The sequence below is a fragment of the Anolis sagrei genome, chromosome 8 (assembly GCF_037176765.1).
Source record: "Anolis sagrei isolate rAnoSag1 chromosome 8, rAnoSag1.mat, whole genome shotgun sequence".
NCBI lineage: Eukaryota > Metazoa > Chordata > Lepidosauria > Squamata > Dactyloidae > Anolis > Anolis sagrei.
Window position 1 is genome coordinate 22,301,860 of NC_090028.1, and position 24,918 is coordinate 22,326,777.

The 24,918-nt window shown below is 45.6% G+C and overlaps 1 protein-coding gene across 1 annotated transcript in view; it reads left to right on the top strand.

Moving 5' to 3' along the window:
• The window catches only part of CDH13 (cadherin 13), a 996,654-nt gene that overhangs the window by 702,553 nt on the left and 269,183 nt on the right, over positions 1 to 24,918 (top strand). The window contains exon 7 of the mRNA XM_060787892.2: positions 24,651 to 24,829. Coding sequence (XP_060643875.2) covers positions 24,651 to 24,829 — 179 coding nt within the window. The remainder of the gene's footprint in view (positions 1 to 24,650; positions 24,830 to 24,918) is intronic.

Genomic DNA, 24,918 nt, shown 5'->3' on the forward strand with positions numbered 1-24,918 from the left:
CTTTGATTATAGGTGAACTATAAATCCCAGCAACTACAACTCCCAAATGACAAAATCATAATTTTTTGAGTGATGGTCACTCCTTGTGTTGTGAGATGTTGTGTTGCCAAATTTGGTGTGATTTTGTTATTTGGTTCTTTTGTTTTTAAGGTACTCATTATGCACGGAACATTTTTATATACATAGATTGATTGATATATGGTTGATGTTACTTTTATGTCAATTTATATGGTTGATGCTAGAATGTGATTTTAATGACCTGGTAAGCTGCCTTGGGCCCACTGGAGAAAGGTGGGGTAGAAATGTCCGAAATCAATCAATCAGTGAACCCGGTGCCACCCCAAGAAAGGTGCCTCTGTTTCAGTCTAAGACAGTGCACAGTCACAATTCCAACAATAGACAGGGTATAGGGTTTTTAACTTTAAAGATCCCACCCGCTGTCACCAATTGTACAGACTGTTCTTAAATTCTGCCACCAATTATACAGGTGTGGATGATTATGGATATAATTTATCTCAGGCCTCAATTGTTGATAAGAATTTATTATAGGGGAGGCCAATTATTACTTGTAAATTAAGGTAACTGCCACCAACGTGAGGTATCGCCGATGAGATCTGGCTCCACAGACGCAGATTAATGGAGATGAGACGGTCTTCAACAAAAGTTAACAAGTTTATTATGTACAAAGCGTATGGTTGCAGGCTGTTAAATAACTTTGAATAACTTATAGAACTTTGAATGTAACTTGGTTTGTAATACAGTCCACTCTTCTAGATGACACAACTCGTGATTGACTTTTACTGAGGTGAAGCACTTTAATAAACAATGTTTCCTAATGTGAATAGCCTTCCAATTTGATCTTTTCTTGATCAAATCCCTGATCTCTAGTCCTTCCCTGACTAGTGATCTTATCGAGCTTCCTTTAGTCTACTCTAACTAAAGAAACTGGCTAGGTTTCTCCCTTCAGCCTTCCTAGACTGAAAAACCTCCAGCTATTCACACACACTGACTCTCCACTCTCCACTCTCAACTGCCAACTCCGACTGCCAACTCCGAACTGCCTCTTTTCCAAAGACGCACATAACATTTTCTTGCTTGGCTCCGCCCACTTCTCACTCTCCTGCCTGTTCTCCTTGGCAACCTCACTGTGGATACAACCAGTTAACTCTAGTTTCAGCTACTGTTACCAACACAAATATATTCTAACAGTTAAACATATACATAGTATCAATGACTTCTGCACAGACAGGCATGGGGAAGCTTCAAGTGTTTTGGACTTCAGTTCCCACAAGCCTCCAAGGAAGGAGCTTCCACTGGATTCCAAGGCAGAGAGTTCCACTGCTGAACAGTTCTTCTTAAAGTCATGACATTCTTCCTAATGTTCAAGTGGAATTCCCATCCCTGTAATTTGAACCGGGTGTTAGGAATTGTAGGAGTTGAAGTCCAAAACACTTGGAGGCCTGAAGCTTCCCCATGCCTAGTCTAAGAGGTTTGAAAGCAGGGCTGCCTTAAAAAGCGTTTTGAGAAGTGTGCTGGCATCCTTGAAATGGGAGGAGTCATCACCTGCGCATGTGATGGGATGAAGAGGATGGCTGAGTTAGAAGCTGGAGGAGGCGATCTCGGTGTGATGAGAGTGAGTAAATTCTTCATCTTCTTTGAAGACAGAACCCCATGGAACTCACTCTTTCCCCTGCTTTCCCTCATATTCTCCAGCTCAGTGTGATGAAGTCCATAGACTGTGTTATTGTTCTAATAAGAGCTCCAAGAAGCAGCCTTTCCTGTATCAAAGAAGAAGAAATTCAACAATGGCCTCTCCTTCGCATCCAAATCTCAGGCACTCCATATATCACAATCCCTCGTTGTTTAAAGAACACCTCTTAACATATGTTCATGCTCAGCTACAATGACACACCGCCGTGCACAATGTCTATGAAAGCAAGTGGACATAACTCATTTCCAGGAAAGCTTAGCCCATGAATAATTCCTCCTTCCTGAACACCTTCGCTGCTCCCAGGGGTGAGGAGCCAAAGGAAGGGAATGGGAGAAGCAAAGCCCAACAATTGTTAAAGTTTGACCCGGCCATAAATCTCCCCTTGGCGCATACTTTATGAGAGCACTCAGTGGAAAAGTAATTCCCACTTACTGTGGCGTGGCCTTTATAAGTCACTTTGGATTGAGTGCTGTCATAGCCGAGATTTCGGCAGGTATTCCCTACTGCTTCCATGGTATTTTAAATCTCACTTAGTTATGGAGAACTTCCAATTTTGTTTTATTTTAAGAGAGAGCAGGCAGAGAGTTTTGTTTTAAATAAGAACCATTCACCGCTTCAGAAGGATCCTTTCATGTCTTGCAGGTCATAACTGCTCATCACTTTCATGACTATTCAAGCTCAATAATCCCATGTAGGGAGGGAAAAACAGTTTTATTTAAGAATACAAAACACAAATCTATGTGTACTTTTTGTGGTCAGTTGAATGAAGGAAATAAATATCTATCTTTTGCCCATTTGTCCCAAAAAATAAATGTTTTTTTCCCCCAAATATTTATTAAACATTTACTAGGAGAGTGGGGGGAAAGAAGGGGGGGGGAGAAATAATGGGAATAATGGATTAGTTATTGGTTAGTTGCTATGCTGTCACGCGGTGGGCATGTGAAAGAGTCTGTAGACAGGACATGTTTCCTCAATGCCCAGCGGGACACCGGGGTGCCTCGGCTGAGAGGCCTTTCGGATTTCCCCACACAAAGTTCTTTTAAAGATTAATAGAAAGTTCAACAAAGTTTTTATTGTTGCTTAAATCTTCAATAAATCAAACAAATACTTCAAGGCTTTGAATCAACTGGTGGCTTGCTTAAATCTTGTCCACAAGAGACAGGCAACTTTCTTCATATACTGTTTCTACCTTCTATTATTATTATTATTATTGTTATTATTATTTACTTTATTTGTACCCCGCTAGCATCTCCCGAAGGACTCGATGCGGCTAACAAAGGCCAAGGCCTCAAACACAACATAACAATACAACCTAAAGCAAATTAAAAACAATTAAAGCAATATTAAACAGCAAAACAACAAGCAATCAACAATACACCAAAACACAATAAAACTGGGCCGGGCCAGAGTAAAGGGTACAGAATTAAAAGTGCTGATGTGACAGGTGATATGTAAGGATTATGGGTAAGTGCAGTGTGCACTGTGCGGCAATCTTAGTTCTAATAAAGTGCTTCTGGGACTTGGTTTTGGAGATTTCCTATTCTGGGAAGGCACATCGGAACAGCCAGGTTTTCAAGTTCTTTCTGAAGACTGCCAATGTAGGGGCCTGTCTAAGATCTTTGGGGAGAGTGTTCCAGAGTCGGGGGGCCACCACAGAAAAGGCCCTGTCTCGTGTCCCCACCAAATGCGCTTGCGATGCAGGCGGGATCACGAGCAGGGCCTCTCCAGATGAACGAAGTGAACGCGTGGGTTCTTAGATGGACATGCGGTCACGCAGGTAGGCTGGTCCCAAACCGTTCAGGGCTTTGTAGGTAAGCACCTGCACCTTAAATTGGGCTCGGAAGATAAACGGCAGCCAGTGGAGCTCCTTGAACAGGAGGGTTGACCTCTCTCTGTAAGGTTAACATCCTGGCCACTGCTCGTTGGACCAGTTGAAATTTCTGAGCCGTTTTCAAGGGCAGCCCCACATAGAGCGCATTACAGTAATCCAACCTAGAGGTGACCAAGGCATGGACTACCCCGGCCAGATCTACAGGGGAAATCCTTGACCCCTCTCTGGGCAATCTGACTTAAGCTCTGCTGGCGTGGGCCCCTACACCCGGTCCAAATTGCGTTATGACTGCCGCGAGTGGTCCTTACCAAAAAGAGTCCTTTAGTATATTTCCAAGTGGAAAGAAGGCTTTCAATTCCCAGCGAAGGCTGGCTGTAGAGTTGTGGAACTAAATTCCCCAACAAAGGCTATGATGTAGTTCTCTGTAGAGCTGTGGGGCTGGATCCCCCCCCCCCCAGCAAAGCTGTAAAAGACAAAGCTTTCTACAGGTGGAACTGATTCACATCCTGTATGAAAGGCTTCTCTGTGTGAACTGAATTAGAGGTCCCCGTTTCCCCGCCTTTTACTAAATTATCATGATTACAACTAAGTTTTCTTCTCTTTTTCTTTAAAACACATTTCAGTAAACATTGACAATTCTAACAATTTCAGTTTTAAGTCCATTGGTGGTATCTTCTTGTGTCTTCTCACCTTGTCTCCTGGTATTCACATCTTCTTATCCAGTTCTTCTTCAATGAAAATTGATCTTGATATTTCATGGCAGATTATTTCACTTAACTCTTTTCCTAAATTATTTATTTATTTATTATCTATGAAGAAAATTCTACAATTTTCATTTAAATTGTCAGTAGGCTAGAATTCATATCATTTTATCATTATCATGCTTTCTTTCTTTTTGTGTTACATCTAATTTATATAATTCTATATCACCAACCCATCTTAATATATAAAAAGCTAATGGTCGTTGTTAGTAGCCTAAAATCAAACAAACTATGGGGCCAACTGACATCAAATTTGGCCTCCAAACTTCTCATACCACAAGGCATGACCAACAATTTAAAAAAACCAAAACTGTGAAAACAGCTTTACAATACTTAAAAAATAAAAAAACACCTTACCACGCATGTGCAAAACCTTCATGTACCTTCATAACCTTTGAAAACCCTGACAGCTTGACAGATGCCAATGTCTTTTGGGTTACAAAGGTCAACAACAAGCTGGTTGGAAGCTCACTCTGACCTGGGCTGGCTTTGAACTAATGACCTGTGGTCAGAAGTGATCTTGATTTATTTATTTCTCGCACCTCTACCTCGCCCTTCTCAACCCCCGAGGGGGGACTCAGGGTGGCTTATAAAAGGCACAATTCGATGCCAACACAACAATAAGATAAAAAATAAACATATATAAACAGTAATTAAAACAATTAAAACAATCAATTATACATCATAATCAATAAAAACCAATCTAGTGCTCAACATTTGCCAGCTCAGAGTGCGTAAATTCATTCCACATTGTCAAATCCATCAATTCCAGTCGTCGCTTGAGCTTGTCTATCTGCCAGATTACCCAAAGGCCTGGTCTCATATCCATGTTTTTAATTTCCTTCTAAAAGAGAGGAGGGATGTCGATGACCTAATTTCCATGGGGAGTGAATTCCACAGGCGAGGGGCCACCACCGAAAAGGCCCTGCTTCTTGTCCCCGCCAACCTCACTTGTGATAGAGGTGGGGCCGAGAGCAGGGCCTCCCCAGAAGATCTTAAGCTCCGAGGCGGGATGTAGAAGGAGATGCGTTCAGACAGATATGCTGGGCCGGAACTGTATAGGATTTTGTAGGTCAAAACCAGCACTTTGAATTGTGCTCTGAACTGGATTGGCAGCCAATGGAGCTGACATAACAGAGGGGTGGTATGTATAAAGTCTACGCTTTACAGCTGTCTGGACTGGGGGGCCAACAGATCCCACCAACTGTCCTTCCTTTAAAAATAAAGACTTACACCACTTGATAAAGACTTCACTTGCACCTATATAACACTTAAGGAGATGTCTCTCTATTTAAACTTTCGCTGCCACCATAAACTAAATGAACAGGAACCCTCTAGCTGGTTAACCTAAGAAAAGGCTTTTTAGACCATCAAGTACTGTGTCTTTTAAATGGCTTCTTTGAAGGAAAACAGATGAGGTTGATTTAAAAGGAAAAGGGACTAAATCCACAAATGTACACTTGACTCAGGCTTAAGTTTTAAAAAAAAAACAAGGAAAGTTTATTTAATATAGTACAGAAGGAAGTGAATGCAGTTTAATAAGCTTGGCTGTTACAGATAAAATGTTTTGGTTCTTAAAAGCGTAACGGTTGCATGAGAATGGTTCTTTCCTTTGTTACAAATATAAAACCCAGCTATTTCTTCCCTAAATAGCTGTACCCAGTTTGCTACAGCTCACTTGGCTGGCAAACTTCAGGCAAACTGCCTATTCTAATCACGAACTCCTAAAACTGTAATCCTGCCATAACTCTAACATCAACAGACTCACTGACTAAAGAAGCTTCTTTCTTTCCCTCCAAACAGTCTAACTCCGCCCCCCTTTAACAAACCAATCCTGGCTGTTTCAAGGCTGGCTCAGGCCTAGGCCACTCCCCCTCTCTGAACTGGAGCTTTCCCTAAACTAAAATGGCTCCTGCTGCCCTCTGCCAGGTCTTCTAAGGCTGAAACTAACTAGCCTGCCTCTCCTAGGCCCTGCCACCCAGGCTGGCAAGGTAAGGGATCTTCACAGTATGCTCCCTGTATGACGCTCCGGTGAGTAATCTGGCTGCCGCCCACTGGACTAATCGAAGTTTCCGAACAGTCTTCAAAGGCAACCCCATGTAGAGTGCGTTGCAGTAATCTATTCGGGATGTAACAACAGCGTGGACCACTGTGGCTAGATCAGACTTCCCAAGGTACGGGCACTTAATGCAGCTGACTCTCAGCCAGCTGTGTCACAATCCCAGTGCTAGGGCCAGCTAACACCTTCAAACAAAGGATTTCCCCAGGCAGCAATCAGCCAGGCTTTGAAGCTGCAAAGGCTTTGAAGTTTACAGGTGAACCTATATGAAAATGCCTAGACTACAATAAGTCTGGTTGATACATCTTTTATTATACTGTCTGTGGTCTGAATGTGGAGGTTTAATTCGGCAGGCATGGCTCTATTTTAGCCTTCCAATTTGGCTTGCTGGAATACGCATTGCAATGAATATTGAAAGGGCAGCTTGAAACTTAAAGTGCTGCCTTCTCAGCAGCCATGTAAATACCCATTAGACTGAAAATGCAGTCTTTGAGGTTAGGCATTCTCTGGCCTGCGAAAGGCTGGGCTGTGCTATAGGACGGAACTCATTAATTCTTGCTAAACATCCTTCTATTGAGCAAGGCCTCTGAGTTTAATAACAGCCATAAGTTAATATTTGTGGCTGCAATGCGAATGTACTTGATTGGAGACATAATAGATCTTTCTTTCTCATATTTGTTTTGGCTTCCCCGGGGCTTGTTTTTCTTTAAACTACAAATTGACAGTCAAACATTGCAATTAGTTACAATGAACGTTGCAGAAAGTTATCTACCCGCTGCCATTCCATTTTACCAAAAGTGGATTTATTTTGATCACCGCTAATTAGGCAGGCTATTCCAGTTCACTTGGCTCGTTTTTGTCCCCAACCCATTTCTTGCAAAAAAGATGCAAAGAAAGGGATTGTGGCATAAGTAGCTGCACACGTCTCATGGAACCAGCACATGGAACATGGATTGATTAACCCTGTATTCTCTTCCATGCACAGTCTATGGCCCCATCCATTCTGCCATATAATACCATTTGAAACAGCAGTATATGCTCAGTATAGTCTCATTTATTTATTTATTTATTTATTTATTTGCTTTATTTCTATACCGCATTTTTCAGCCTGATAAGGCGACTCAATGCGGTTTACACAAAGAAAATCATCACAGTAACATCAATACTATCACAACAATATCCTAAACAATTAAAACACATCATATACAGCAACAAAATCAAACAATCATTAACAATTCATAACGCCTCAATATGAAATCAGAATCCGTTCTTGTAATCCTTGTGCCATTCCTGAGATCAAATTTTTCCGTCCTCCTATATTCAGTTGCACTGTTTAGCCAAACGCTTGTTCATAGAGCCAGGTCTTAACCTTCTTCCGAAACGCCAGCAGCGAAGGGGCCTGTCTGATGTCTACAGGTAGGGCATTCCATAGCCGAGGGGCCACCACCAAGAAGACCCTGTCCCTGTGGCGCAGGCGGGACCGAGAGCAGGGCCTCCCCTAGTCGGTTCATAGGTGGAGATGCGGAGAGGTAAGAAGGGCCAGAACCGTTTAGGGCTTTATAGGCTAACACCAGCACCTTGAATTGTGCCCGGTAGGAAATTGGCAGCCAGTGGAGCTGGCTCAACAGAGGAGTGGTATGCTCCCTGAGTGCCGCTCCCGTTAGCAACCTGGCTGCCGAGCGCTGGACCATCTGAAGCTTCCGGGCAGTCTTCAAAGGCAACCCCAGTTAACTGCATTGAACTGCATAATAATAATAATACCAACAACAACAATAATAATAAAACTTTATTTATACCCCACTACCATCTCCCCAAGGGACTCGGTGCGGCTTACATGAGGCCAAGCCCACAGTACATCAATAACAGAAGCAATAACAAAACCGAGAGCAGAGCCTCCCTGGATGATCTTAAACTCCAATGTGGATTGTAGAGGGAGATACATTCGGACAAGTAGGCTGGGCCTATCTTTAAAACATGGGAAAAGTTTATTAAACTGCCAAAACTTTGGGTTGTTGTAGGTTTTTTTCGGGCTATATGGCCATGTTCTAGAGGCATTCTCTCCTGACGTTTCACCTGCATCTGTGGCAAGCATCCTCAGAGGTAGTGAGGTCTGTTGGAACTAGGGAAAAGGGTTTATATATCTGTGGAATGGCCAGGGTGGGAAACAGGACTCTTGTCTGCTGGAGCTAGGTGTGAATGTTTCAACTGACCACCTTGATTAGCATTTGATGGCCTGGCAGTGCCTGGGGCAATATTTTGTTGAGAGGTGATTAGATGTCCTTGTTTGTTTCCTCGCTGTTGTTTTGCTGTTGTAATGCCAAAACTTTGTTTTTGCGGGAGGGGCATCATCCTGCAGCACATTCTGCTCTAGGTTTTCAATAAACATATCTCATCATTGAGTCTCAACCAATTCAACCAAGTTTGTGACAACCACAAAAATGAAGTTTCTGGAGTAGAACAACTACTTTCAAGGCAGGACCCCACAATTAAACAGGAAATAACACTTTCAAGCCAGGAAGAGAACATTTTCTTACATTTTGGTACACAGTGTAATTTCATGATTCAGCATGTCTGTCACTGTTGTCATTAACAATAAATTTGAGGTCAAGCCTGTATCAGATTCAAATATGAGAGTCACGGTTTTTCCCCCCAGTCTTACACAAGGTGACTTCTGTAGCTCTCTATTGGTGTTAGAGCCACATAACAGGTTGACAAAATAATACGCAAGGAAGCAAATGTCTTCAGTCTGAATGCAGAACACAAAGGGATTTCTCAGCAAACAGGAATTTTAACTGTCAGCTTGACTGCATCAAAGACTTTCCTTGCGTTTTAATGAAAAGGAGAAAGGTTATTGAAAGGTAAATATGAAATGCCAAGGCATATCTTCCAAACACACACATATACATTCTCACCATTTCCCCAAAAAAAGAAAGCATTTCAGATTCTAGACAACATAATTTTTAGTATCTTTCTAGCACCCGAGAGATCTCGTCTGAAGGCCACTTGAGGTCCAATTAGTATTCCATGTTTTATCATGTTCTTGCTGATGAAAGAGAGGGGCTGGAAGACGGTTAGCAATTAATTGTCCAGAGTAATATAGAACTAATGTGCAAGCAGTTCTGAAGGCCTTAATTGGAATATCTTGTTGATTTGGTTCATTGTATGCGTTGATCTACTCGTTAGATATCTAGAATGGAAACCAGTGAAAAAAGTCTGACCTTCCTTATGTCTGACATGTCTGATGATGATGATAGTGGTGGTGGTGATGGTGGTGGTGGTGATAATTGGAGGATAGGAGAGATATACGTACTAGCAGACTGAAGGTGAATCCAGCGAAGACTGAGATCCTGTGGCATGGCTGCCCAATAGGTCCAAACCATCCGTTACCTACCTTTGATGGCGCTGCTCTATCTCCATCGCCTACCGTTAAGAGCCTAGGTGTCATTTTGGATTCGCAGCTGACTATGGAGGCTCAGATCGCTGCTGCCAGCAAACAGGCCTTTTTCCATTTACAACAAGCAAGGCAACTGCACCTTACCTGTCGGATGAGGCTCTGGCAACAGTCATCCATGCCACGGTCACATCTAGGCTGGACTATTGCAACGCCTTGTATGTTGGCCTTCCTATTTCTACGACCCGAAAGCTCCGTATTGTCCAGAATGCTGCAGTCAGGTTACTCACAAAAACGGCCATGAAATGCCATATAACACCAGTGCTGCGGCATCTACACTGGCTCCCAGTTGAGTATCGTGGTTTGTATATATGGCCAGGGTCCATTGTATCTTAGAGACCGTCTCTCCTTCTACCATCATCGGAGGTCGCTACGACCATCCCAACGCGATTTGCTCTATATGCCGGGTCCTAGGGAAGGGCACTTGGACAGCACCAGACGCAGGGCCTTCTCTATTTCTGCCCCTGCCTTATGGAATTCCTTGCCTCCCTATTTGAGAGCCATGCGTGACTTAGGGTATTTTATCCTAGCACTTAAGACCTGGCTTTTTACTAGAGCATTTGACCCATGTTAATTTTAATATTTGTATGTATGTGTTTTATCCTGTATAATTTCTGCAATATAAATCGCCTGGAGCATCTCGGATGGAGGGCGATTAATAAGTAATTAAAGATGATGATGATGATGATGATGATGATGATGATGATGATGATGATATAGGTAGCTGGGTGGGAGCTCAGTAAAAAAACTATGTGCAATATCATGTCTGTGGACTACCCCTTTCTTCTGCCTTGGTTGGACCACTTTACTTGGATTCACACTATGTCCAATTCCGGGCACTGCAGTTGAAGGGAGATGTTAACTCTAAGCTGGAATGTGTCCAGAGGAAGAGGGTGACTCAAAGGATCCACAGTCTGGAGAACATGCCCTCTGAGAATAGAGTGGCTGAAAGACCTGGGCATATTTAGTCTGCAGAAGATAAGGTGGAGAAGAGACAGAATGAGGGCCAGGGATCAAGAGGTGAGACTGGGGAAGACATAGGGAGGAGGAGGGAGCAGGCTCCTTTTCTGCTGCCCTGGAGACTAGGGCACAATGGAGCCATGGCTTCAAATGATAGGAAAGGAAGGAGATTACACCTGAACATGAGGAAGAACTTCCTGACTAGGAGGGAGAGTTGTTCAGCAGTAGAACTCTTGTAGTAGAGTCTGTTGGCAATGCTGCAACTGGCAGTAGGAGTGGTAGAGGAGGGAAAAGCGGCACCCAGGTGTTAGATGAGGAACAGCAAAGGAAGGGGATCTGGGAGATACTTATGTCACCCACTGATGAAGAGTCCTTCGAGGGTTTATCCGAGAGTGAAATGAGTGAGGAGGAGGATTTTGCTTCATGTACCGACCAACTTGGATTCTCGTAAGTGCGGATTTCCCCTCTCCTTGACTTGGGACTGCTTTTGATGACGACACTGCCTAAGTGGACTTTGGAACCTTCAACTGGGATTTCTTCAACTTCGGACTGCATGGGAATAGAGGGACTAAGAGAATTACTCAAGAGCAGGAATCAGACGAGGAGCATCAGAGAAAGAAGATCTGGGGCATACTTACTGCTCCCACGGAGGAAGAGGATTTCATGGGCTTTTCTGGGAATGATGGGTCTGGGAGTGATGGGGATGAAGAGGAGCCACTTCTTGGACCAAGGTACAGGAGGTTCAGAATGTGTGTACTCAACCAACATCTAGTGACACTTTTGCAGGGTTTTCTGGTGGCGGGGATTGGCAATGAGGTGATACTGTGGAATCATGGGGAGACCTAAGTCTTGACAAGAGGTGGAAGAGTTGGAGGGATGGGTGTTGGTGTGTGGAAGCTAAGCCAGCTGAAAGTGATGAGGATGGGGTGGAGGGCAGCTCATCATCAGATGATGAGCTGTAAGATAAATGTAGGCACTGGAATGATAGAACTTTGCAGTAGGCAAAGTGTTAGTGCCTTGTCGCTGCCGCTTTCCTGTTGGGCTTGGGTCCTGGATCTGCAGGTTGCTGTTTTGCTTCATGTACCGACCAGCTTGGATTCTCGTAAGTGAGAATTTCCCCTCTCCTTGAGTTGGGACTGCTTTTGACAATGACGCTGCCTAAGTGGACTTTGGAACCTTCAACTGGGATTTCTTCGACTTTGGACTGCATTTGGACGATGGCTTCTCTTCACGGCTCTTTGTTTGTTTGTTGTCATTGAACTGTGTGATTTTGGTGTGCTTTGGAAGAACTCTTGTTTAATCTGGGTTTTTTGCCAGTTTACTCCGGATTATTGACTGAGGTTGTTTTACAAGTTAGAAATCAGCAGACTGGGCCACAGCAACGTGTGGCAGGGGACGGCATATATATATATATATATATATATATATATATATATATATATGTGTGTGTGTGTGTGTGTGTGTGTGTGTGTGTGTATGTGTGTATGTGTATGTGTATGTGTGTGTGTGTGTGTGTGTGTGTGTGTGTATATATATGCTCTCCACAATAAGTAATAATTTGGGATCATGTTTTGTAATATCCTTGTAATGTTTGGAGAAACAAGGCATTCTGTGCACTTGCCATGAACATCCAGCGATATAGAAAATGCTTTGGAAATGAATGGGCTTCTCTCTATGGGCCTTGCTGGAATTTATTGCAAAAAAATGACAATACTCAGTGTGATTAGAAAATAGCTCTGCATTTACGGCACATTCCCGGTGAGCACAAGAGAATTATCTGCAAACAGTTGGCAAAACTGTGAAAGTCCTGCTGATTGTTCATAGATTAAATAGTTGCTGTATTTATTTTGTGAGCACGCACACATTTTGCTCCGTCATCTCGCAGCACATGGTTTAACGCCACTGTTTTGCAGGCTGTTTTTCTGCTTGCCTCCAAAGCCAGCTGTGTTTGATGGATGCCTTGGACTTGGAAGCATTAATAAAATGACACCAAATTAGAAATAGTCAGTTTATGAGTCTTGGGAAATGAATCTTTTATGAAGAATAAAACTTTATGATGGAGCAATGCCAGGGAGGTACACATCTTCAATTTAATACATTTGGATGGATTCAGAGCTATAGATCCCTTTGAAATATGACGCCTGCTACAGGAGCAGGGAGCAAAACCCATTGATCTTAATGTTATTATTTTCTTCTTTTTTCCCATAGCAAAATGCAGGGAGGGGAGGGGACAAGCTCATCAGAGTGGACCTCTAGAAGAAAACAAATTGAATGCATTGGTATTACTCAAGAATATTGCTGCCATTAAGACATGTTGTGTATTTATGCAGGGAGAGGGATTGCAACCCCTTTTTTGTCGGAACCCAGATGCCTTAAAGAGCCAGACTCAAGAGTATGTCCAAAAGTAGAGTTTATTTAAACAAAGCAAAAGAGACTCAGAGACACTTAACTCAGTGCCTCTGGTCAAAACTCAAAAGTAGTAACTAGTTCCAGTTCAAAAGGTAAACTGAAGCAATAATTTGGATTATCCAGAGAAAAGATCCGGATTAAACTAAAGCGCTTCAAAAGTCACACAAAATAACACAGCAAGTAAAGGGCTAAAAAGCAAAGAGCCGCAAGGAAGAAGACGTAGTCAAACAAAGTCCGAGGTTGAAGTAAGCCAAGTCCAAAGTTGCGAGGTTCCAAAATCCACGTAGGCAACATCAAAGTCAAAACCGGTTCAAAGTCAAAGAAGGGGAAATCCGCATTCACGAGAATCCAAGCCGTCGAAACACACACGAACAGAAGCAGCAACCTGTAGATCCAGGACCCAATCCCAACATGAAGTAGACAGCTACAAAACCCAAGGCACGAAACCAACACTTTGCCTTCTGCAAAGATTCTTCACTTCAGAGCCTACTTTTAACTTACACCTCATCATCCGAAAATGAGCTGACCTCCGCCCTGTCATCATCTCTTACAGCTGTCCTTGACTCCACATGTAAACTCTGACGCCCATCCCTCCAACTCCTCCATTTTCTGTCAAGACTTAGATCCCCCCAAGACTGCCAATCCTCACCACCAGAAAACCCCACAAACGTGTCACTAGACGTTGGCTCTGCACATACATCTTGTACCTCTTGTACCTCAGTCCAGTCCAGTGTGTCATCCCCATCCTCATCACTCCCAGACCCATCACTCCTAGAGAAACCCATGAATGACTCTTCATCTGTGGGAGCAGTAAGTATATCCCAGATCTTCTTCCTTTGACGCTCCTCATCCAATTCCTGCTCCCAAGTAACCCTCTTAGTTCCCCTATTCACATCCACTGTATCTCCTTCCTCTCCCTCACTCATTGACCCTTCGCTATCAGAAAACCCTTTGAATGAGTCTTCATCGGTAGGTGCCATAAGTATATCCTGGATCCTTTTCCTTTGTTGTTCCTCGTCTAACTCTTGCTCACGAGCACTCCTTTTCCCCCTTCTGCCACCCATACTACCACTTGCATTGTTACTTACAGGCTCTACACTGCATGCAGATACATACATGCATACATACATATTTATTTTATTTAGTTATTTACAGTATTTATATTCTGCCCTTCTCAACCTGCAGGGGACTCAGGGCAGATCACAATGCACATATACATGGCAAACACAACATATATAGATAGACATATAGAGGCTATTTAACTTTCCAGCTTCATAAGGGTATCCTTCAAATTCCAGCCACCAGGGAAGCTGTCTCTTCACTGTTCACTTGTGACATTAATGGAGTACTTCCTCATTCTTTTACACACCGCTGGAGAGTTTTATGGCATCATGAATTAGTTAAATTAGCCTGCTCGCATAAGCTGTACCTAAATTTTCTACTTGACAGATGCATATGTCTTTCGGGCTGTAAAGGTCTATAGCAGTGGTTCTCAACCTGGGGTCCCCAGATGTTTTTGGCCTACAACTCCCAGAAATCCCAGCCAGTTTACTAGCTGTTAGGATTTCTGGGAAGTTGAAGGCCAAAAACATCTGGGGACGCAGGTTGAGAACCACTGGTCTATACCAAGCTAGACAAATGGCTGGGAGCTTACTCCAACCCGGGCTGGCATCGAACTCATTACCTTTCGGTCAGTAGTGATTTTAATACAGCTGACTCCTAACCAGTTGCACCACAACCCGGTCCAATATACATACACACCTCCTTTCTACAAAGAATTCCTATGCATTAAAATGACAGGAACTTGTCTTTTGTGGTCTGGACTGCAAGTGAACATTGCTAGAGATGGAAATAATATACTTGAAAGATTTTTAAAATGTTTTTAGAAAGTTTTTCTAGTTTTGGGAAACTCAGAGAAGACTCCTGAATGGATAGGAAGATGATTTGTAGTTCAGGAATGATTCTGTGCACTTCCGGTTCCGGCATGGTGGCCAGCAGCAAAAACGCTGAGTCGCTCAACCAAGAAAATTAAATCTGAAGGAATCCTGGGCTCCCCAACCCCATCAACCACCTTTGAATCAAGGGGAAGAGAGACCCTAAGTCTCAGGCTCCCGGCAGAGGGTCGGAGAGCCCGAGAGGGAGCCAGGAGGCACAAAGAAGACGGAGAAGAAGGAGGAGAACAGAAAGAACGCCGCCATTAAACCGCGGTAGGCCTCCCCCTAAATAAATCATCATTTTTAATATCAATTAGCCATCCAGGCTACCTTTACCCCGGCTGGCATCACTAAATCCCTCAAAAACATTGAGCTGCGGCTGAGGATTGGGGTACCATCGCCGAGATCGCCGCCCGGCCTCGCCATCGCCTCGCCATTGCCAGGGCCGTACCAACTCGGCCTTTCCGCGGGTGAGCTCACCTTCACTGGGGCGGAGGCCGCGGCCAGAGACATTTCCCCGCCCGCAGCCAGGAACATCTGCCCACCCGCCCGGGAGTGGAGCGAAGGACGCCCTTCCCGCTGGGGGGGCGAGCCGCCATTGCTGAGGAGCCGCGGCCGGAAACGCCTCTCCCCCTTGTTGGGGACCAGCCAAGCAGAGGGGAGCGGAGCGCAACTAGGGACGCCCTCCCCGCCAGGAGTGGCGAGGAACAACAAGCCGCCGGGGCCGAGAAGCCGCGGCTGGAATCGCCTCTCCCACTCAGGGAGCAGGCTGGGCTGCTGCCACTCGGCTGTTGCCGCTTCCGAAGACGCTTCCGCTGCTCCCGGGACTTTCCTGCTACCGGGAGGAGGTGGCTGCAGGAGGAGGCCGAGGGGGAGAGGCAGCCAGGAGGCCGGGAGGCCGAGAGATCGAGAGGAGGCGGCTTGAAACAACGGGGCTGTAACCATCGGGCCAACGCCGCCGACGCTGCCGCCATTACTCCTAGGCCGCGGATCGGGACCATCATTGGGCCGTTGCCGCCGTCGCCCGGAAGGGGTGAGTGCCGTCCCACAGTAGGCTCTACAACTGGCTGGAGCACCACCGGGCCGCTGTTGGACCTTGCTGGGTCGGCTGGACCCTTGCAGGGCCACCACTGAACTGCAACCTCCAGGCAAGGGCAAGACCGACGCTGAGCTGCCGACGCCCCGCGGCTGTTGGGACCGCCGCTGCTGACGGGCCGCAGTCAATGCAGGCGCTGTCACCACTGCCCTGAACGAGGTCGCCCTCTGTGGGAGCCGAGGCGCCGCCGGGCTGCCGGACCGCCGCCGCCGCTTCGTGGAGCTGCAGCCGCTGCACCCCTACTTCCAACGGGCCGCCGCTGGGCGGCTGCCTGTACCGCTGGGCCGTCATCGCTGCCGCCCGGACGAGACCACCAGCATCTCGCGGGAGAGACCAAACAACTGCCAGACCAACACAGCCGCCACGACTCAGGGCTGTCGCTGCCTTTCCATCGGGTGACAGTCGCTGCCAGACCGCTGCCGCGGCCACCATCATCATCGCCAGCTGCAGCTGGGCTGCGGTCTACGGAGGATCTGGCTATTCCTGTGCGGACCTCAGAGCAGACATCTTGTGCTGACCTTTTGTGATCTTTTGTGTAGACCTAATACTGTGTTGGCCTCCTCTGTACAGTCTCTGTATAACCTCTGTGCAGACCGTTGTGTAGACCTTTATGCTAGCCTTTGTGTAGACCTTTAGGCTGGCCTCCTCTGTGTTAGTACAGAGTGTGTAGTTGCTGCCCATGTCGAGTCACCACCTCCGGAAGCCCCATCCGCTTCATTTCGATCATCTTGAGACCCCATCTGGGTCATAATTAGCATTAAGTTAATTGATCACCATCTCAGCTCCATTGGAGGGTGTTTATATACCAGCTTGCACATTCCGGGCTTATATCGGTTGAGATATAGCACTTTATAAATAAGAGCACTTTAAGGTGCCAGCCTGTGCCGCCATTAGCACTTTCCAACCGCATTAGCACTTTCGTCCCTTCCTAGCCCTCCGTGCCGCACCTTAGCTACTGCACTTTAGCTACTGCACTTTAGCTTCTATAGCGACTGCACTTTAGATCTAGCTATTTATTGTGCACTTTATGAACTATTCTTGTGGTGTGGCCAGAACATCCAACACCGCCTTGTACCGTTGTTATCTATGTGGTCCCCCATCCCCCTCTGTGTGTTATCCTTGTTACTATTGTATAGTGTGAGGGACAGGGGAGGAGGTGGGTTGGACCCTATAAATAAAAATGAGGTGGGGAGGGGGATAGTGGGAAAGAAAGTGGACTGGCAAAGATCGGATAGTCAAACAACGAATAAAGCTGGAAGTAAGTCCTTGGCGTTAGACTGCGGCATGGAGGGGGGGAGGTGTTCCATGAGCCGAGGGGCCCCCATAGAGGTCGTGGTGGGAAGGAGGAGATGCGGGAAAAGGAGACCTCGAATTCGGCCTAATTCGGACCGCTCATCCACATTAATAACCCCCAACCGGTCTCCTAAGGTAAATTGGTGTAACCAGGTGAGCGGGCCCTCCGGTTTGAAGGTGGTGTTGTTGAACGCCAGATCTGTCAACGGAAAAACAACTTGGATCCAGGATTTAATCCTGGAGGAGCGGGCAGATCTGGCGTGCATCACGGAGACCTGGCTGGATGAAGCGGGGGGCGTAAACCTCTCCCAGCTTTGTCCTCCAGGCTTCTCCGTGCAACACCAACCAAGAGCCGGAGGACGGGGAGGCGGGGTCGCAGTGGTCTATAGAGATTCCATCCATCTGACCAGGAGTCCCATCCCACAGACCACAAATTTCGAATGCGTCCACCTGAGGGTGGGTGACCGGGACAGAATAGGGATTCTTGTAGTGTACCGTCCACCTCGCTGCACTACAGTCTCCCTGCCTGAGCTAGCGGGGGTGATCTCGAGCCTGGTGGTGGAGTCCCAACGGCTCCTTGTGCTGGGGGACTTCAACATCCATGCCGAGGCGACCCTCACAGGAGCGGCTCAGGACTTCATGTCTGCCATGGCAACCATGGGGCTGTCCCAACAAATAACTGGCCCCACCCACTGTGCTGGACACACATTGGACTTGGTTTTCTGTCAGGGATGGGAGCAAGGTGGCGGTGTGGAGGAGTTGTCCATCTCTCCGTTGCCATGGACCGACCACTTCCTGATCAGATTTAGGCTCACTGCGCCCCCTAACCTCCGCAAAGGTGGAGGACCCATTAAGATTGTCCGCCCCAGGAGGCTTATGGATCCGAACGGATTCCTGACGGCTCTTGGGGATTTTCCCGCCGCCTCGGTAGGTGACCATGTCGAGGCCTTGGTCGCTCTCTGGAATGGGGAGATGACCAGGGCTATTGACAGGATCGCTCCGGAACGTCCCCTCTCAAGTAACCGAGCTAAACCAGCCCCTTGGTTCACTGAGGAGCTGGCAGCGATGAAGCGAAGAAAGAGGGAACTAGAGAGCGTGTGGCGCTCGGACCCAAGCGAGCCAAATCGAGCACGGTTTGTGTCCTTTTTAAGGGCATATGCCGCGGCAATAAAAGCCGCAAAGAAAACTTTCTTTGCGGCTACTATTGCGTCTGCAAAAAACCGTCCGGCGGAGTTGTTTCGGATTGTCAGAGGTCTTTTAACTCCCCCTACCTCAGGTGGGAGCCCTGACAACTCGGACACGCGCTGTGAAGCATTTGCTCGGTTCTTTGCAGACAAAGTCGCTTTGATCCGTTCTGGGCTGGACGCCACATTAAATGCAGTCTCTGTGGATGTGACTCAAGTACCTGCTTGTCCTATTTTGATGGATTCTTTTCAGCTTGTGAAACCCGAGGATGTGGACAAGATACTTGGAGGAATGAGGCCTACCACGTCCATCCTAGACCCCTGCCCATCCTGGCTTCTGAAAGAGGCCAGAGGGGGATTGGCTGAGTGGGTAACGGTGGTGGTTAATGCCTCCCTTCGGGAAGGCACGATTCCAGCGAGCCTAAAACAGGCTATTATAAAGCCGCTGTTGAAGAAACCATCACTGGACCCCACTAAATTTGACAACTTTCGGCCCGTTTCCAATCTTCCCTTCTTGGGCAAAGTCATGGAAAGCGTGGTGGCCTCACAACTCCAGGTATTCTTGAGAGACACGGATTATCTGGATCCGGCACAGTCTGGCTTCAGACCGGGACATGGTACCGAGACGGTCTTGGTCGCCTTAGTGGATGATCTCCGCCGGGAGCTAGACAGGGGGAGTGTGTCCCTGTTGGTGCTTCTGGACCTCTCAGCGGCCTTCGATACCGTCGACCACGGTATTCTTCTGGGACGCCTTGCAGAGATGGGCCTTGGGGGCACCGCTTTGCGGTGGCTCCAGTCATTTCTGGAGGGTCGCACCCAGAAGGTGTTATTGGGGGACTCCTGTTCAACACCACAGCCTTTGACCTGTGGTGTTCCTCAGGGCTCCATCCTGTCCCCCATGCTGTTTAACATCTACATGAAGCCGCTGGGTGAGATCATCCGGAGTTTCGGGGTGCGGTGTCACCTGTACGCAGATGACGTCCAACTCTGTCACTCCTTCCCACCTGCTACTAAGGAGGCCGTCGAAGTCCTGAACCGGTGCCTGGCCGCTGTGACGGTCTGGATGAGGGCGAACAAACTGAAATTAAATCCAGACAAGACAGAGGTACTCCTGGTCAGTCGCAAGGCCGAACAGGGTATAGGGTTACAGCCTGTGCTGGACGGGGTCGCACTCCCCTTGAAGGCGCAGGTTCGCAGCTTGGGTGTGACCCTGGACTCATCGTTGAGCCTGGATCCCCAGGTTTCAGCAGTGACCAGGGGAGCATTTGCACAGCTTCGGCTCGTGCGCCAGCTGCGCCCGTATCTTGGGAAGTCTGACTTGGCCACGGTGGTACACGCTTTGGTCACATCCCGCCTTGACTACTGCAACGCTCTCTACGTGGGGCTGCCCTTGAAGACGGCCCGGAAGCTCCAGCTAGTCCAGCGCGCGGCAGCCATGTTGTTAACCGGAGCGGGACGCAGGGAGCGCACAACGCCCTTGCTGTCCCAGCTCCACTGGCTGCCGATTAGCTACCGGGCCCAATTCAAGGTGCTGGTGCTAACCTACAAAGCCCTAAACGGTTTCGGCCCAAAATACCTTGAGTACCGCATCTCGGCCTACGAGCCCACGAGGACCTTGAGATCATCCGGGGAGGCCCTTCTCTCGGTCCCGCCTGCCTCACAGGCACGCTTGGTGGGGACTAGAGAGCGGGCCTTCTCGGTGGTGGCCCCCCGGCTGTGGAACTCCCTCCCCGCCGAAATTAGACAGGCGCCTTCCCTCATGGCCTTCCGTAAGGGCTTGAAGACCTGGCTCTTCGAAAAGGCCTTCAATTAAGTGCTATGTTTTGGAATGACCACCGGAATGGACTATGACCACGAGATTGATTATGACCCTAACAAGACGAAGCGGATTTTTAGTTTAATTAGTTGTGTGTTAGTTGATGTGCGTCATGATCTTGATTTATTGTAACTGTTGTCTTTATGTTCTATGTTCTGTACACCGCCACGAGTCGCCTTCGGGCTGAGAGTGGCGGTTAACAAATGCAAATAATAAATAAATAAATAAATAATAATAAATTTCCGATGTCGGCAGCAGTATTGTTTTCTGATCAGGAAACCGTTTTGTTGTGTTTTTATTTATAACGTTCTATGTATTGCGATGGTGTTATGTAACTAAATAAATAAACATGGTGAATATATAATTAAATGATTTTATGCTATTCCAATAGTCCATGTGGCGGAGAAGAGTATAATAATGCAGACTAGTGGCCCCACCCTGATCACTTGCTTTGTTCGAATGGAGGAAATGCAGAATATAATTAAAGCTTCAAACAATGAATCTGTGACATTAACCACTTTCTAGAAAGACTCTTGTGCTTCTTTCTTTTTCCTGACAAACAACAATCACCGTCTCTTCAAATATCATGGCTGATAGAACATCCTTCCTTCAGGCCTACTTACAGTATTTGTATGCAAATTTAATTAACTAATTGATTGGGTAACTGATGAAAACTCACACCATTAATCAGCTGAGATGTATTCAATTAGAAGCAATGCTGTCCATAATTATTTATTATTCCTATTTGTACTGTGCTGTCAATGTGATTGCATGTATACATTTACTTCCAGAGACTTCTAGATCTCATTTTTAGAAGTGATCAATGTGCAGAGATGCGATTCCTTGCTAGTTTTCTTCTTGAAGGGGGAAAAAGTAATTTATAACCACGTTTTTCTTGCTAGAAGGAAGTCTTCTAAAAGTACTCAGTTTTGGGGAGACTATTCACACTTATTATTTATTATTATTATTTATTTACAGCTTTTATATTCCTCCTTTCTCACCCCGCAGGGGACTCAGGGCGGATTACAGTGTACACATTAGGCTTGGGCGGTTTCGTTCGTTAATTTCGTAATTCGTTATTAATTCGTATTTAAATTAGCTTACGATCCAATATTGAGCCATGCATGAATAGTGTGAGGAGTAAATTAGATTCGAAACAATTTTTTCAATTTATTTCGTAATTATTTTGTAATTATTTTGTAATTATTTTGTAATTATTTTGTAATTGTTTTGTAAATATTTCGTAATTATTTCATAATTATTTCGTAATTATTTCGTAATTATTTTCACATGTCTGGTGCAAGTTTTATAGTTGTTGTTTGTTTTATCACACCGACAGTCAACAACAGAGGGAGAGGGAAGCTTCAGAAGTTCCCCCTGTCCTATTTGGAGGTTTTTTTAGCATATTGCGCAATCGCGTCCGCCATTAACAAATCGATTCGTAATTATACGAAATTTCGTATATTTCGAAATTTTTAAAAGGAAAATTTCGGAATTATTTAAAAAAACGAAACGCAAGGGCCCCCTAAAAACAAAACGAGTTTAGAACCAAATTTTTCCGTGGTTACCCAAGCCTAGTACACATATATGGCAAACATTCAATGCCAATTTTGATGTACAACATATCCAAGACATACACAGAGGCTATTTAACTTTTTCTGGCTGCCAGGGGAGCTGTCGCTTTCATCATCCATCTGCAACACTGATGAAGTACTTTCTGCATTCCTCACATGCTTCCCTGCTGGAGTTCTTCTTTATGGCCTCAGAAATTAGTTAATTTTAGCCTCCCCACACTTTTAAGGTGGTACCTTATTTTCCTACTTGACAGATGCAACTGTCTTTCGGGTTGCAAAAGTCGGCAACGGGCTACACAATGGTTGGAAACCCACTCCAACCTGGGCTGGCTTCGTACTCATGACCTTTTGGTCAGAGTGATCTTAATGCAGCTGACACTCAGCCAGCTGAGCCACAATCCCTGTGCAAAATTCAAAGTTCTCTTCCACACACAAAAAAGCAGCATTTCTGAAAAGCAAATAGCCAATTTTTGCTCAGAACTGGACCATCAATTGACAAAATGAAAAGTGTTCAAGCGCATTGGCATGAAGATTCTGGAAAGGGGGGGGGGGGGGAAGCAGATTTAGCCTTTAGGGTTAATTATAGTTCTTTGCTTTTTTTGTAATTACAATTGTTTTCAATGATGAGATATTTAGACTGTAGAAGAATATGCCTAATGGGGTGATCATAGAAAATTCATTGCGGGCTTCTAATTGAGTTTACAGAGTCATACAGTTAAATGAAGATATAGTTCTCTATCAGTGTGCTTTAGATGATAAATTTCTACTGGGCATCCTAACAGAACACTTTCAAGACAAAACCATCAACGATGCCATTTTTGTATCTCTCTTGGCATTACAATATGTTGTGTGCAAAACATATTCTGTGCTATGATTGTTGTGCCGTCGCACTTGGGGGCTATTAGTCTTAATGAAGGAGGGATGGACGTGGCACCTTTCCCCCAAGGGATTGCTTCTTGCCCTCCTATAGGAAACTGGAACTCCCAAAAACCCAAAACACTGTAAATAGCTCAAGATAAGTTTTATTTATCACAAAGTCATTTCTTCAGAGCAATGAGCTGGAAAGCTTTAGAGGGGTGAAGGAAAACATACGTTACAGTCTCAATTAGTCCTGGGTCCAAGGGGTTTGAAGCTGAGAAGCCTCACCAAGTTTCCTCTTTCCTCAATGGCTGTGAATGCCAGAGCAAACCACAACCCCAGTTCAGATGGCCTATGTTTTGAAGATTTGGGATCTTCCTCTGGTGCCAAAGGAACCGGCTTGAAGGCGCTTGGGATCTCCTCAATGTTATCGAGGGCAATCTGGACATAAAGCCAGTAGGCCATCCTCCTGGAAAAGCAGGCCATGGTAAAGGAAGCCAAAACATTCCTCCTGACACCATTTTCTAAGCCAGTTATTGACCTGTACTATTTTTCTGGCCCTTGTAGGGCCATGTCTTACACCTGGGAGGAGGGATGAAAAGACCACCTGAACATTACATTGTTTTAGCTTTGTTCCAAGAGCTCGAAAATCCTGGTCCTATGTCTCTTTCTAAGGGTGACATTCCTCCAAGCCTGAGGGGTGTTCACAGCTTAAGTGATCTCCTCATTAGCCTCGCCATAAAGTTGGTGTGATGTGGTTGTGTATCTACGACAGTGCGCTGTGCGGTGTCCAAGAGCAGCTTGAGTTCCTGAATGTCCTTAAGGGCCTTAATACAATCCTTGAGTTGTTGGATCCTCTGTTCTATGTGAGTGATCTGTTTATACTTGGGGCAGATGTAATTGAGTAATTGTTGTGTGAGGAAGCTGAACATGCCACAGCTTGTGCATGAGACAAGAAGATTTTGTGTTTGTTCCATCTGCAGACTGCTAATAACCTCCCCTTTAGTATGTTTATTTTATGTTGTTTTCTGTATGCAGGGGTAAAGGTGTGGGTTAGTGAGGGTGTGAACAGGAAACAGTGAATCACTCCCAAACAAAACAATACTCAGAGCAGCAAGTTTCATACACACACTCAGATTTCTAATGCACTCTAAGACAAGGCTCTCCTGGAGCAAAGATGGCTTCTTGCTTCCTCAACTTCTGTGGGAACTCATCTGCCACTTGAACTTAGGCCCTGGCTTATATAGGTTAAACAGGAAACAAACACTCACTCCCAGAGAGCTTCAAAGTACAGGGAACAATGAGTCACTAATTGCTTCCCTGAAACTGTGAATCACTTCCTCACCTCATAAACAAAACAACACTCAGAAAGCTAGTCTCTTATAATGCAAGTGGTCTTCAAAGTTTTCACAGGACTTCTTGTCCACCTTTCTTTCCTTAGCATGAGTAAATGCCAGATATGAAATTATAACTAACTACACTGATAATCTTATTTCTAAGAGTTCAAATGCAACTCCGTTGGTTTCCTTCAATCCCCCTTCCATCCACCTCAAGATCATGAGATCTTCCTTTTTAGAAAAAGTGCTGGATTCCTATATAAGGTGTGCGTAATATGAAGGCTTGCTTGTGATTTCTTTGTGGATGGAACTTGTTATTGTTATTGTAATGGTCTTTTTTATTAATTACTAATATTCCATGGTTTTTCCCCTCTAGGAAGTACAGTGATGCGTGTGACTGCCTTTGATGCTGATGACCCATCCACAGATAATGCTCTTCTGAGGTATAATATCCTCAAGCAGACACCAGACAAGCCATCCCCAAACATGTTCTACATTGACCCGGAGAAAGGAGACATTGTCACCGTTGTGTCGCCTGCCATGTTGGACCGTGAAGTAAGTTGCATTTTAAAGGTGTATTTAAAAGATGGTATGGACCTATTATTGTTGCCTTCATTTTTTTCAAAAACACAGTACGAAATTCA